Source organism: Bos indicus x Bos taurus, chromosome 18 (assembly GCF_003369695.1).
Source record: "Bos indicus x Bos taurus breed Angus x Brahman F1 hybrid chromosome 18, Bos_hybrid_MaternalHap_v2.0, whole genome shotgun sequence".
NCBI classification, from domain to species: Eukaryota; Metazoa; Chordata; class Mammalia; order Artiodactyla; family Bovidae; genus Bos; species Bos indicus x Bos taurus.
Genome location: NC_040093.1, coordinates 853264 through 867251, shown reverse-complemented (window position 1 = coordinate 867251; position 13988 = coordinate 853264). Strand labels below are relative to the sequence as shown.

The window sequence follows — 13988 nt, the reverse complement described above, 5'->3', positions numbered from 1 at the left end:
AGGGTGGTCTCTCTGCAGGTATGCTGGGGTGGGGACTGCCCCAGGTGCAGCAACATGCTGGGTCATGGAATTTGCGGAGCGAGAGCACTTCTCTATGGCTGGGGGTCTAGTGAGCCTGCTCATCGGACACCAGCAGTTGCTGAAGCAGACCTCACTCTGCATGGCTTCCCGGCCAGGAGGGAACACACTCACTCCTACTAAACAGAGTCCAGGTTCCTCCAACCTATCCCACTGTGTCTCCAACAGTCAAGGAGGCTTGCCGCCACCACTGGAGCACCAGGGGAGTCGTGAGGGTGTTAGATGGAGGAGACAGACAGGTCACAGAGAGGAACGGGGTTGGAGGAGTGTGAGGTGGTAAGGTAGTAGGATGCAAATGTCAGTCATGCACGAAACGGACCACTTCTAGTGAGGAACAGGCACAGCGAGCGACTGTCTGCTACTTGTGATCCCCCAGCAATGGAAGAGAATCTGGGAATCCATGCCAGGTTACCCGGTTCAGGCCATAGGAAATCTGATCACTGCACTCCTTGTCCTATCCAATCCACTCTGGAACTCAAAGAACATCTTGGGCATCCTGACACCCTCTGTCTCCCTCCCCCAAGGAGTCCTAGTCATACCACAACCCCATGCTGATGGACATCCCTTTCTTTTCACTGGGAACAAATATTGATGGCTGTCATGTGAATGACCCCATTCATCTACCTGAACTGCCCTGTGCTCAGAATTTATTGTTCTTCCAATTTGTGGAGAGAGGGGTCTGCACCTTAGGTTAAGGAGTTCCCACAAGGGCACCCAGATGCCAGCCTCTGATGAGGGCGTCCTCTACACTGCACAGGTGTACTGCTTCTCTTCTGCACTTCCCTGCGTGGACTCCATCAGCTGTGGCACAGCCATGAACTACCCACACCGCTGTCTGCATCTCCACCAGGGACTCCAGCTCCACGGCACCCAGTTTGCATTTCATTGCAGACACCTTCCCTTTTCTGAAGTTGTTCAAAGGGACAGCAGCAACAAACATGCTCGCCCCACACTGTCTTCAGTGTCCCTGGAGACACGACACTGCCCACAACCATATGCCGTGATTTGTTCTCAAGGTCCGGCCCATCTTTCTCATGAACCTAATTCAAGATGTGCCTGTGTCCACTCTCCTGGTGACTATCCCGAGTGTTTTGAGTGACCCTGAAGGACTAGGAGTCAGCACTGTGGCTCTCTCCCTATCTCCAAAACTCTTCTTCCTAATGCCCTCACCCATCACCCCACTGCTCCTCCTACCCAGTAGAAAAACATAACTCTACAAATGATTAATTAGGAATATAACCAGCAGGAAAGTGCCAACATCTTCTGGGGACCCATCCTTGACAAACTTTAGTCCAAATGCTAAGGGCTGAAGAATGATACCTCCCATAATGCCTGTAAAACCCAACCCCAAGTTCTTGTGAAACAAAGCTGCTCACAGGTGTGAATCTTCACCTGTATAACACTTGTGACCCAGTCCTTCAACTAAACACCATCAGTGCATCATCAAAATTGCAGCGATGTGGGAGAGCTTGTTCTTTGCAAGCCTGTCTGCGCTCACCTTATCTATCACACGGGATCCACAAGAACTGTGTGAGTGTGTGTGGCCCACACACCACAATGTGGGGCATCTGTATCACATGGCTAGCCCCCAAATCTCCTTGGAGTGCTTGTTAATTCTGTGCCCACACCTGCTGTGCAGGGTCAGCGTGTCCCACTGTATTTCCCCACCAAGGTCTCCCTTCTGTCCCGCATCCTTTGTGCTATGGCACATGAGTTAGCAGATCCAGGCTGCATCGAGGGGTGCGAGCATTCCAACTCAGTCACACTGTACCCCAGGTTGTGCTGATATACACTGATGTTTAAAATTCTGCTGCTGCTACTTACTGGAGTTACGAAAAGGCTTCTTTTATTTTAGAAATGCATTCTAACAAGTTATGAATTGAAAGACATGATACCTGCGATTATAAAGCTTAAACACGACTAAGTAAATCATGATCAGTTCAGTTCAGTTCAGTTCAGTCGCTCAGTCGCGTCCAACTCTTCGCGACCCCATGAACTGCAGTACACCAGGCCTCCCTGTCCATCACCAACTCCCGGAGTTCACTCAAACTCACATCCATCGAGTCGGTGGTGCCATCTAGCCATCTCATCGTCTGCTGTCCCCTAGTCCTCCTGCCCCCAATCCCTCCCAGCATCAGGGTCTTTTCCAATGAGTCAACTCTTCACATGAGGTGGCCAAAGTACTGGAGTTTCAGCTTTAGCATCATTCCTTCCAAAGGACACCCAAGACTGATCTCCTTCAGAATGGACTGGTTGGATCTCCTTGCAGTCCAAGGGACTCTCAAGAGTCTTCTCCAGCACCACAGTTCAAAAGCATCAATTCTTCGGCGCTCAGCTTTCTTCACAGTCCAACTCTCACATCCATACATGACCACTGGAAAAACCATAGCCTTGACTAGATGGACCTTTGTTGACAAAGTAATGTCTCTGCTTTTGAATATGCTATCTAGGTTGGTCATAACTTTCCTTCCAAGGAGTAAGCGTCTTTTAATTTCATGGCTGCAGTCACCATCTGCAGTGATTTTGGAGCCCCAAAAAATAAAGTCTGACACTGTTCATGGGGTCGCAAAGAGTCGGACACGACTGAGCAACTGAACTGATTGACTCACTGATTACTAAAATAGAATATACTCTTGAACCAGTGATTACAATGTTGAAGATAAATTTTAAATGGCAGAAGGAAACTGGTTTGAAGGATGTACACAAGTATGTCTAAATGTACATTCTAAATATGTAAAACTTAAATCAAATATACATTCAATAAACTATTTAAAAAACAATTTAGCAAAAACTGTCCATAATCATTTTACTATGGTTTACTAGCTACATTCCTAAAATATTTTGTGGCTACTGGGACTGTAAAGGGGAAAAAACCATACAATGGTGAGCTACTGGCAGTGCTTCCCAACTTCATTTCAGTGACATTATGTTCACAATTTGACACTGGTAATGGTATGAACATTTACACCAGGGAAATTAGCAAACACTACAAAACAGGGCTTGATTTAATTACAGTGTAATTAAATGTCTGAACTTAAGAATAGGTAACATATGTTAATAAAGCAGACTTATCAAAAACATATGATGTATGTGGCAATTACACTACAAATAGTATAAACATTGAGAATACAAACTCCCAATACTCTGAACAAGAATTCCATGCAGGAAAAAAGTCACTCATATTATTGGTGAAATATAACAGATAACTTTGTTGTTTCTTTGCTTTCCTTCTTGTCAAATAAGAGAAAATAGCCAAATCTCAGAAGACAAAGATAGGCAAAAATATGAATTGAAATTTTACCGAACTGAACACACAGGTGAAAAACACACAAATGAAAAACAAAAAATGAACATCAAGAATCCTGAGTAGGGAATTTGCCAGCAGTCTAGTGGTGAGGATTCCACACGTCCACATCATGGGGCACAGTTTAGATTTCTGGACAGGGGGATTCCATAGGCACGTGGCACAGTCAAGAAAAAAAAATCCTGAGAAAAATGCAATTAAATAATGATGATTTTTTTTATGCAGAGGTTTTAGTCTTAAAGGAAGAATCACTCAACCTGGCATGGAATCCCAGATCCGTATCCATCCTAAGGAGATCACTAACAGATGATCCAGCATCTCTGTGCCTCAGTTTCCTCTCTAAAAAGGGTCCATTTCCTCCAGAGGTTCTTCCCACTGTTACTACCTCAAACTTCTTCAACATCACTGCCAGAAATATTTGCAATATTCATAAAGCTGTTTCTCCAGTGTGACCTCGCTGTTATTTAACCATGTAGCACCTTCAGATGAAAGATTTAACATATTCCTGGCACTTACGAGACTTTTCTCTAGTATGAACTTTCCAATGGATGAAGAAGCACTGTTTTGCTTAACAGTTTTCCCACATTCACTGCACTCATAGGCCTTTTCCAGTGTGAACCCTGTGATGATCATAGAGATGTGTTTGAGTAGTAAAAGATCGGCCACATTCAGTGCACTTATAAGGTCTTTCTCCAGTGTGAACTCTATGATGACGAAGAAGGCTCGAGCTATTAGAAAAATACTTCCCACATTCACTGCACTTATAAGGCCTTTCTCCAGTGTGAACTCTCTGATGATCACGAAGGGTCCACCGAGCAGTAAAATTTTTCCCACATTCACTGCACTCATAAGGTTTTTCTCCATTGTGAACTCTCTGATGATACCGGAGGCTACTTGAACCAACAAAAGATATTCCACATTCACTGCACTCATAAGGGTTTTCTCCATTGTGAACTCTCTGATGACAAAGAAGGCTTGAGGTACTAGTAAAACATTTCCCACATTCACTGCACTTAAAAGGCCTTTCTCCAATGTGAACTTTCCAATGAGTACAAAGTTTTGACCTACTTGTAAAAGATTTCCCACATTTATTGCACTCATAAGGCTTTTCTCCAGTGTGAACATTCATATGGGTACTAAGATGTACCTTTTGGCTAAAAAACTTGCCACATGCACTGCACTTAAAAGGTCTTTCTCCACTGTGAATTCTCTGATGATTAGAAAGGGTTGACTGAGTTGTGAATGATTTTGCACACTCACTGCACTCATAAGGCCTTTCTCCAGTGTGAACTCTCTGATGATAACGAAGGCCGGACCTACTGGTAAAAGATTTCCAACATTTATTGCACTCATAAGACCTTTCTTCAGCATGAACTCTCTGATGATGACGAAGACTGGAGCTACTAGTGAAAGATTTCTCACATTTATTGCACCCAAAAGGCTTTTCTCCAGAGTGAATGTTCTTATGGTCTCTGAGATGCTCATTCCGGCTGAACAATTTACCACATTCACTGCAGTCACAAGGCTTTTCTCCAGTGTGAACTCTCTGATGATGACAAAGGCTTGACCTAGCAGGAAAAGATTTCCCACATTCACTGCACTTAAAAGGCTTTTCTCCAGTGTGAAGTCTCAGGTGATAAGAGAGGGTCGACCTATTAGCAAGAGATTTCCCGCATTCAGGGCACTCATAAGGCCGTTCTCCAGTGTGAACCCTCTGATGTGCAAGGCAACTGGATTTATAGGCAAAAAATTTTCCACATTGGCTGCATTTATAAGACTTTTCTCCAGTGTGAACTTGCACATGCTGAATGAGGTTACTTCTTTGGGTGCCAGCTTTCTCACATTTGTTTACCTCACAAACTGCCTCACTAATGAGGACTCTCTCATGCGCTACAAGAATGTCTGTGTGGCTGGAAACTATCTTACCTTCTCCCAAACTGTGATGACTTTCTCCACTGTGAAAAACAACCTCACACTCGGTACTGTTGTTCAGTTTCTTCCCAGTATTAGTGGCCTGTGACTGAACTCCCATGCTGGCCATGAAGTCATTCCCAATCTCCATGTAGGTAGAGAAATTCCCTGCTGGGTGCACTGTGCAGGTCTTCAAAAATGAGGGTCTCTCAGTATTACATAGGAAACGATTCTCTCTAACGTGCTGCTTCTGGTGCTGTTGAATGTTTGCAGTAAAATAGAATTCTTTCCCACATGCCCCACATGTGTATACTTTCTGCTCCCCATTTGTTCCTTGTTCTTCAGCCAAGTGCAAAATGTCTCTCAAGACTGGGATGCACATCTTACAAGGTTGGGTCTTCTCAGGTGACAAACATGTCCTGGGAGTGCAAAACTGTGACACTCTTGCAGATTTGCTCTGTTCAGAGGGTGTCTCTTCATCCTGGACTCCATGCCAAGAACCTGAAACAAACAAGTGATGGTAAAGATCCGGTTGACTTTATTGGAGTGAATGACACCATCACAATTTTACATTTGGTACATGAAAGAAGAAGTCCACGGAATCGTGTTCAGGATATGAAGTTGGAGTCATATTGAGGAAGCAGCTGATCTCACCAAGCATACGACACATGACTGGATGTGACCCAAGGTGAAAGGCATGCTGTATAATTCACTCCTCTGTCAATGGCTTTTACCAGGACCACATCCTCTGGTGACCTGTGCAGAAGTATACCATACATCCTGTATATCTGAACATCTGGGTGGAACAGGTAGCTGGTGTTCAAGAAATAGTAAAGCAAACACAAATGTTGCAAATGGCAAAATGGCCTTCTTTTTTAGGGCTGAATAATATTCCATATATTCCAGATATTTGTTATCCATTCATCCATCAATGAACACTCAGCTTGTTTCTATCACTTGGATAGTGTTAAAAATGCAACAATAAACATGGGGTACAGATACCTTTTTGATACAGTGATTTCACTCCCTGTGGATAAATACAGAGTTGGAATTGCTGGATCATACTGTAGTTCCTTATTTAATGTTGTAAGGATTCTCCATGATCTACTCCATAGTGATGACAACAATGTACACACCTCCCAAGAGTGCCCAAGGGGTTTCTTTTCACCACATCTTAACCAACATTATTTCTTGTCTTTTTCATAACAGACATTAGAACAGGTGTGACATGGTATCTCACTGTCATTTTGATTGGCATTTTCTGACCATTTGTGATACTGAACTTTTTTTATATATACAAGGTTCCTATTTGCATGACTCATTCAGAAAAATATCTTTTCAGATCTAACAGATAATACCTTGTTCAAACTGGTCCATGGCAATGAAAGCCTAGAGTCCTATTGAACTAAGCAACCATGGAACTTCAGTTATGATTTTTTTTTTAATTATTAAGGAATTCCTTGGTGGGCCAGCAGTTATGACATCACACTTTTACTGCCAGGGACCCAGGTCTGATCCCTAGTCAGGGAACTAAGACATTACAAGATGGAAATATATATTATATATATCAAACTATCCATAAAGTCATACAATGTTATATAGAAGTGGTCTTCAATCAATTCTGAAAACATAACACAAACTTTAGCACAACTAAATAAAAAAATGAAGAGAAGCAAATGGTGGCAAGTTAAGAAAGGAAAGAAAACAAAATCATACAAAATGCTCTATTAATACAAAAAAAAAAAAAAAAAAAAAGAACGGTAGACTAACACAGGAACAAAGAACAAGGATAATTTTATAAAATGATAACAAATACATTAGATATTTATCAAACTATATCAATATACTAAACATCGACAGTCTCAGGGTACCAATTAAGAGAAAGATCATCAGGGTGGATCCATAAACAGGATTCAGTGATATGTTGTCTCTGAGAAACATACTACAGGACTTCCCTGGTGGTCCAGCAGTTAACTATTCAAAGTGCAACACAGGAGACACTGGTTCAATCCATGGTCAGGAACCCACATGCCACAGCAACTAAGCCTGTAGGCCACAATTAACAACTCTGCACACTCCAGAGCCTGTGCACCATAATGAAGACCCAGTATGGACTAAAAACATATTTAAACAAATAAAATTTTAAAACAACAAAACCCACTTTAAATAAAAACATGCATGTAACATTAGAGAGCTATTAACAGAATTCAAAATAAAAATGTTAGTAACTATATTCACATCTAACGGGAGGCTCCCCAGGTGGCTCAGTGGTAAAGAGCCACCGTAGGACAAACAGGTTCAGTCCCGGGTCCAGGAAGACCGCACGCCCACAGGGCAACTAAGTCCATGTGCCACAACTACCTGACTGTGCTCTCGAGCCCAGGAGCCGCAACTACCAAAGACCAAATGCTTGAGAGCCTGTGCTCAAAAAAAAAAGCCACCAAACCAGAAGTCTGTGTACCATAACTGGCGAGTAGCCCCCAGTCGCTGCAACTAGAGAAAAGCCTGAACAGCAATGAAGACCCAGCACAGTTAACTGGGTATCTGGACACCTACAGACTACAAGTCTAGTCCATCTAACAGCAGAGTAGTCTTAAGCTGACATGGAAAATTTATAAAACAGAGCACATGCTGGGCCAGAAAAACACACCTTAACAAATTTGAAACAACAAAAATCAGACAATGTCTGTTCTCAGATCACGGTGGAATCACACTAGAACCAGTAACAGAAAGATAGCTGAAAAAATCGCAGAACAATGAAAAGTCAAACAACCCAAACAAAACATGGAGCAAACAAGAAATCTCAAGGTAAAATTTTAAGTATCTCGAAACAAACACAACACTTCTCAAAATATGTGTATGCAGTGAAAGCAATGGTTATACAGCAATTTATAGTACTGAATGCATATATTAAAAAAAAATCCAAAGGCAATCACCTTAGAAAACTAGAAAAAAGAGAAAATTAAATCCAAAGGAGGAAGAAAAGATATCATTTAATAAATCAACAAAGAAAAATAACAAAGACAAACAAAGTAAACTGGTTCCTTAAAATGACCAATAAAATAAAAAATATTCTCATTAGGGTAATCACAAAAACAAGACAAGACATAAATTACTAATATTAAAAATAAAAAAGGACTTCCCCAGTTCCAATGGTAAAGTCTCTGTATTTCCACTGGGGACAGTTTGATCCCTGGTTTGGAAACAAACATCTCACATGCCTGGAGGTACAGCCAAAAGAAAAAAAAGAGAGACCAAGAGAAAGAATTAAAGAGGAAAAACCACCACATGGAATGGACATTAAATGGTATAATGAAATATACAGGCATCTCCAAGACAATAAATGTGATAACCTAAATGAAATGGACCAGTTTTTTGAAAAATACAGTCTACCAAAACCCACACAACAATACACAATCTAAATAGGTATACATCTGTTAAAGTAACTGAATCAATAAGGAGTAATCTTCCAAAACAGAATGCAACTTGCCCAGATTGGTTAACTGGTGAAATATGACAAACATTTTAGGAAGATATACAATTCTCTACAATTCCTTTCAGAAGACAGAAACAGAAGGACTGCTTCCTAACTAATTCTGTGAGGCCAACATTACTCTAATACCAAACCAAAAACATGCAGAAAAAATATACATCAATATCTCTCATGAACATAAAGGCAAAATCACAAAGCATCAGTAAACTGATTCAAAAATTATACAAACAGAATTACATATCATGACCATGTGGGATTCATGAAAGGCACCTAGCATTTATTTCACACCATATTAAAAGTTATAGGAACCAAAACAGCATGCTAATAGCATAAAGACAGATATCTACTCCAGTGAAATAGACTTCAGATTATAAAGATCAACCCTCATAATATATGATCCAATAATTACTGACCATTACTATTCAATAGATTCATCAACAAATAGTGTTGTAAAAACTGAATAGCCACATGTACAAGAATGAAGTTAGAGTCCTACCTAATACCACATACAAAAAGGCATTCAAAATGTATCAAAGGTCAAAATGTAAGAGCTGAAGTTACACAATTCTTAGGGGGAAAAACAGGGAAGACTTTAAAAATCTTGGATTCAGCCATGAATTCTGACAAGTGAAAGAACCACTCCACAGGACTGTGTTCTGGAAATGAGTTGCGGTAAAACTGAGAAGCATCTGATCTCACCAAGCGCAGGACAGGACTGGAGGTGGCTGGAGGTGAAAGGCGGCTTCTACAGTTCACTCCTCTGTCAATGGTGAACACACTTCCTGGACCTGTGATAGGGTAAGGAAGTGTACTTCCAGAACTCAGAAACTCTGACTGCATTTTGTGTGTGTGTGTGTGAGGAGAACTTTTACGATCTACTCCTTTGGCAATTTCTTTTTTCTTTTCTTTATTTATTTATGGCTTCTCTTGTTCGTCATTGCAATCTCAGGCTTTCTCTAGGTTCAGCAGACAGGGGCTACTCTCTAGTTGAAATGTGTGGGCTTCTTACTGCAGTGTCTTCTTGTTGCAGAGCACAGGCTCTAAGGCAGGAATGCTTCAGTAGTTGCAACAGGCAGACTCCGCAGTTGCAGTGCATGAACTTAGCTGCTCCACAGCATATGGGATCTGCTTGCACCAGGGAGCGAACCCCTGTTCCTGCGTTGGCAGGCAGATTCTTAACTAGACCACCAGGAATGCTCTCAGGAAACTTCTAAATATAAAACAGAGTCTTGTTAACTAGAGTCACTAGGCTGTGCACTACACCCTCAGGATTTACCTTATAAACTAGAAGTGTTTAACTTCTGACATCCTTCACTCATTTCATCTACACTCCTTACCTTGATCTGGCAATCACTAATCCTTTGTCTGTATCTGATTGGTGGTGGTGGTGTTGGTTTAAAGATTCAACATGTAAGCATAATCATTCAGTACAGGTAAACCTGGAACACGGGTTCTAAAATACTTGGGTCCACTTATACATGAATATTTTCAATTAAAAACCACAGGGTCATACGTGTATATATATGTATTGTATCTGTGCATTATATAGAAATATATATATTTTCAAACTACCCATGAAACCATATAGCATAAGGAAGCACTCATATCATTTATAAGTACATAATGCAAATTTTAGCACAATTAAATTAAAAAATGGAAGCAAATAGAGCTGATGAGCTAACAAAGGAGAGAAAATAAAATCACACAACTGCTTGATTAACACCACAAAAAAGAGAGTGGTAGATTAACAAAGGAACAGAGAATAAGGGTAGGGTTTTTTCCCTGGTGGCTCAGTGGTAAAGAATCTGCCCGTCAATGCAGGAGACATGGGTTCAATCCTTGATCCCAGAAGATCCCACATGCCACAGAGCAACTAAGTCCGTGCACCACAACCACTGAGCCTGTGCTTCAGAGCCCCAAGGCAGCAGCTACTGAAGTCAGCGCACCACAGAACCAAGCTTCACAAGGGAAGCCACGGCAATGAGAAGCCCGCACAACTAGAGAGCAGTCTGCTCTCTCTGCAACCAGACAGGCCAGGCAGCAGCCAAGACCCAGCACAGCCAGAAAATGAGAACGAAAAAACAGAACAAGTGCTGTCAGGAAGCACTGAACACGAGGCTTCCTGTGTGCTGCTTTGGATCTGTCAGGAATTCTGTTCCTTATTAATTCCTGAGGAATTAACAGGAGAGGCAAGCCTCTCCCGGGGGCTGAGGAATCCAGGCATTTCCTTCATTAGTGTTTCTATACGGTGATAAGTAGGGGCTTCCCTGGTGGCTCAGACGGTAAAGCGTCTGCCTGCAATGCGGGAGACCCGGGTTTGATTCCTGGGTCGGGAAGATCCCCTGGAGAAGGAAATGGCAATCCACTCCAGCACTCTTGCCTGGAAAATCCCATGGACGAAGGAGCCTGGTCGCAAAGAGTCGGACACGACTGAGCTACTAGCTACTATGGTGATAAGTACCCTCTTTCTTCTTGTGAACCAAACAGTAAAAGTGATTGTTTACAACTCTCTCTCTAATATGGATTGCCTATGTTTTGTAAGTCTGGAATTTTAATCTTTATCTTTGCTGAGAATAACTATCTTGTAAGACAGTATATATGCCCACACCATGTTAAAACACCTTTGCTCCATCAGAGCTCTGGTCCCCGTGTCTTTCTTTCTTTCTCCCTCTTTTTCAGGCTGACCCCCTGAAGCACAGAGGCTCTCTGAGTTCACTTTCCTGCCCGGGCTTCTAAGACCCTCTTGAGAAGGTGCTCTGCACCTGCCTGTAACTGGGAATAAATCAAATTTCATTTACAAAATATACATGATAATGCCTCTCTGAATGTACAATTACTGCAAAAGAAAATCTTTAAAACTTTTTCTAAAAATCTGCCCTCTTCCCCTAATTTGGAAACTTTAGCTGAACAAATTATCAGTATCAGGTCTGGAACTGTAACTTTGGTGATTATCTTGATAATTATATTTGTTGTTTACCGTCTCCTTTCTATAAGGTTGGTTAATACTAACAAAACTCATTTGGTCAAGACCTTTTTTACAAATATAATAAAATAGGGGGAACTGTCAGGAAGCATTTAACACGAGGCTTCCTGTGTGCTGTTTCGGATCTGTCAGGAATTCTCTGTTCCTTATAATTCCTGAATAATCGGGAATTAAGAGGAGAGGCAAGCCTCTCCCGGGGGCTGAGGAATCCAGGCATTTCCTTCATTAGTGTTTCTATATGGTGATAAGTACCCTCTTCCTTCTTGTGAACCATACAGTAAAAGTGATTGTTTACAACTCTCTCTCTCTCTTTAATATGGATCGCCTATTTTTGTAAGTCTGGAATTTAATCTTTATCTTTGCTGAGAATAACTACCTTGTAAAATAGTATATATATCCACACCATGTTAATTAAAACACCTTTGCTCCATCAGAACTCTGGTCCCTGTGTCTTTCTCCCCCTCTCTCCCTCTCCCTCTCTCTCTTTTTTCAGGCTAATCCCCTGGAGCGCAGAGGCTCTCTGAGTTCACTTTACTGCCCGGGCTTCTAAGACCCTCTTGAGAAGGCGCTCTGCACCTTCACCCCATCGAGAGGGTGCCTGAGGCCTTCGTGAACAGAGCAAGCCCTGTGCAGGGGCTTTATTGGCTTTCTGCGTAAACCAAGGAATAGCAGCCTCTTTCTCTCCTTTACTTTCTTACCGGTCGACTCTGGACCACCAGGTTCCAGTCCATTAAAGGACCTCAACAAAGGGCAATTTTAGAAAATGGCAAGAAATATATTAGATATTAATCCAAGTATACTATCAATACAGTATTAAATATTAATCCAAGTATACACCAATATACTAAACATGGATAGTCTCAGTACATCAATTAAAAGAGAGATTTCAGAATGGATCCAGAAGCAGAACTTAACCGTATGTTGTCTTCAAGAAACCCACTTTAGGACTTACCTGATGGCCCAGTGGTTAAGAATCTGTCTTACAATACAGAGGACACTGGTTCAATCCATGATCAGGGAACTAATCCCACATGCTTTGGAGAAACTTAGTCAAAGCTATGGTTTTTCCAGTAGTCATGTATGGATGTGAGAGTTGGACCACTAAAGAAGGTTGAACATCAAAGAACTGATGCTTTTGAACTGTGGTGTTGGAGAAGACTCTTGAGAGTCCCTTGGACCGCAAGGAGATCCAACCAGTCAATCCTAAATATTCATTAGAAGGACTGATGCTGAAGCTCCAATACTTTGGCCACCTGATGCAAAGAATCGACTAATTAACAAAGACCCTGATGCTGAGAAAGATTGAAGGCAGGAGGATAAGGGGACGAGAGGATGAGATGGTTGGATGGCATCACCGACTCAGTGGATGTGACAGATGGTGAAGGACAAGGAAGCCTAGCGTGCTGCAGTCCATGGGGTCGCAAAGACTTGAACACGACCGAGTGACTGAACAACAACACTGGAGGAATGAAAAGGAAAACCACTGAGGTAGGAGAGCTGAAAAACTACCTGTTGTGACAGAGGTGCTCAATCCTTAGGCAGGCAGAGGATCCAGGGCAGGAGGAAGGGCTTAAGAACATTTGTCTTTAATGATACCAATCACTGAAGTGTTTGCAAATGGTCTCAGACACCTAAAAGTCAACCCAAGTTGACATCCAGTGGAAATTGGAAGCAAATGAATATTATCCTAATGCTTCTGAAAGGCATGCAGCCTGAAGTGTTAAAGCCATTTTGGGGAATTCCTTGGTGGTTCAGTAATTAGGACTTGGTGTTTCCCACCATGTGTCTGGGTTAAAGAGCTGGTCCAAAAAATAACATCTAGTAAATGCCTTTGTGCAGCCAGGGGAAAAAGTCATTTCGTAACCTTTGGCCAGGGACACTAAAAACGTCAGACAGGGCCCCTCAAAGAGCCAGCACGGGAACCTGTTATTCGTTTTCTTCCTAGTCTGAGGGCGGGGTGGGGGGAAGCCAGGACCCTGAATACAGAAGAGATACTGAGCAGGCCTGAGCGGGTAGACAAGGGGCAGAGCACTACTTGTGGTTCCCCCAGAAAGGCTTTCTTGCCTGTGGTTTGTGACTGTGCCCAACTTGGTGAAAAATACCCATGTATAATCAGGCCATCCAAATAAGCTGTTCTTTAGCTCTCTGAACATCCCCTGGCCCAAGTCTTAATCAACTATATCCTACACACAGGACTGGCCTTCCCTCTTAATCCTAAG

The 13988-nt window shown here is 42.1% G+C and overlaps 1 protein-coding gene across 1 annotated transcript in view; it reads right to left on the bottom strand.

Moving 5' to 3' along the window:
* Positions 1-3361: 3361 nt before the first annotated feature.
* LOC113875917 (zinc finger protein OZF-like) overlaps positions 3362-13988 on the bottom strand; it is a 39732-nt gene continuing 29105 nt past the window's right edge. Inside the window, exon 2 of the mRNA XM_027514619.1 lies at positions 3362-5794. Within this exon, the coding sequence (XP_027370420.1) occupies positions 3978-5675 (1698 nt within the window). The 5' untranslated portion in view covers positions 5676-5794 and the 3' untranslated portion in view covers positions 3362-3977. The remainder of the gene's footprint in view (positions 5795-13988) is intronic.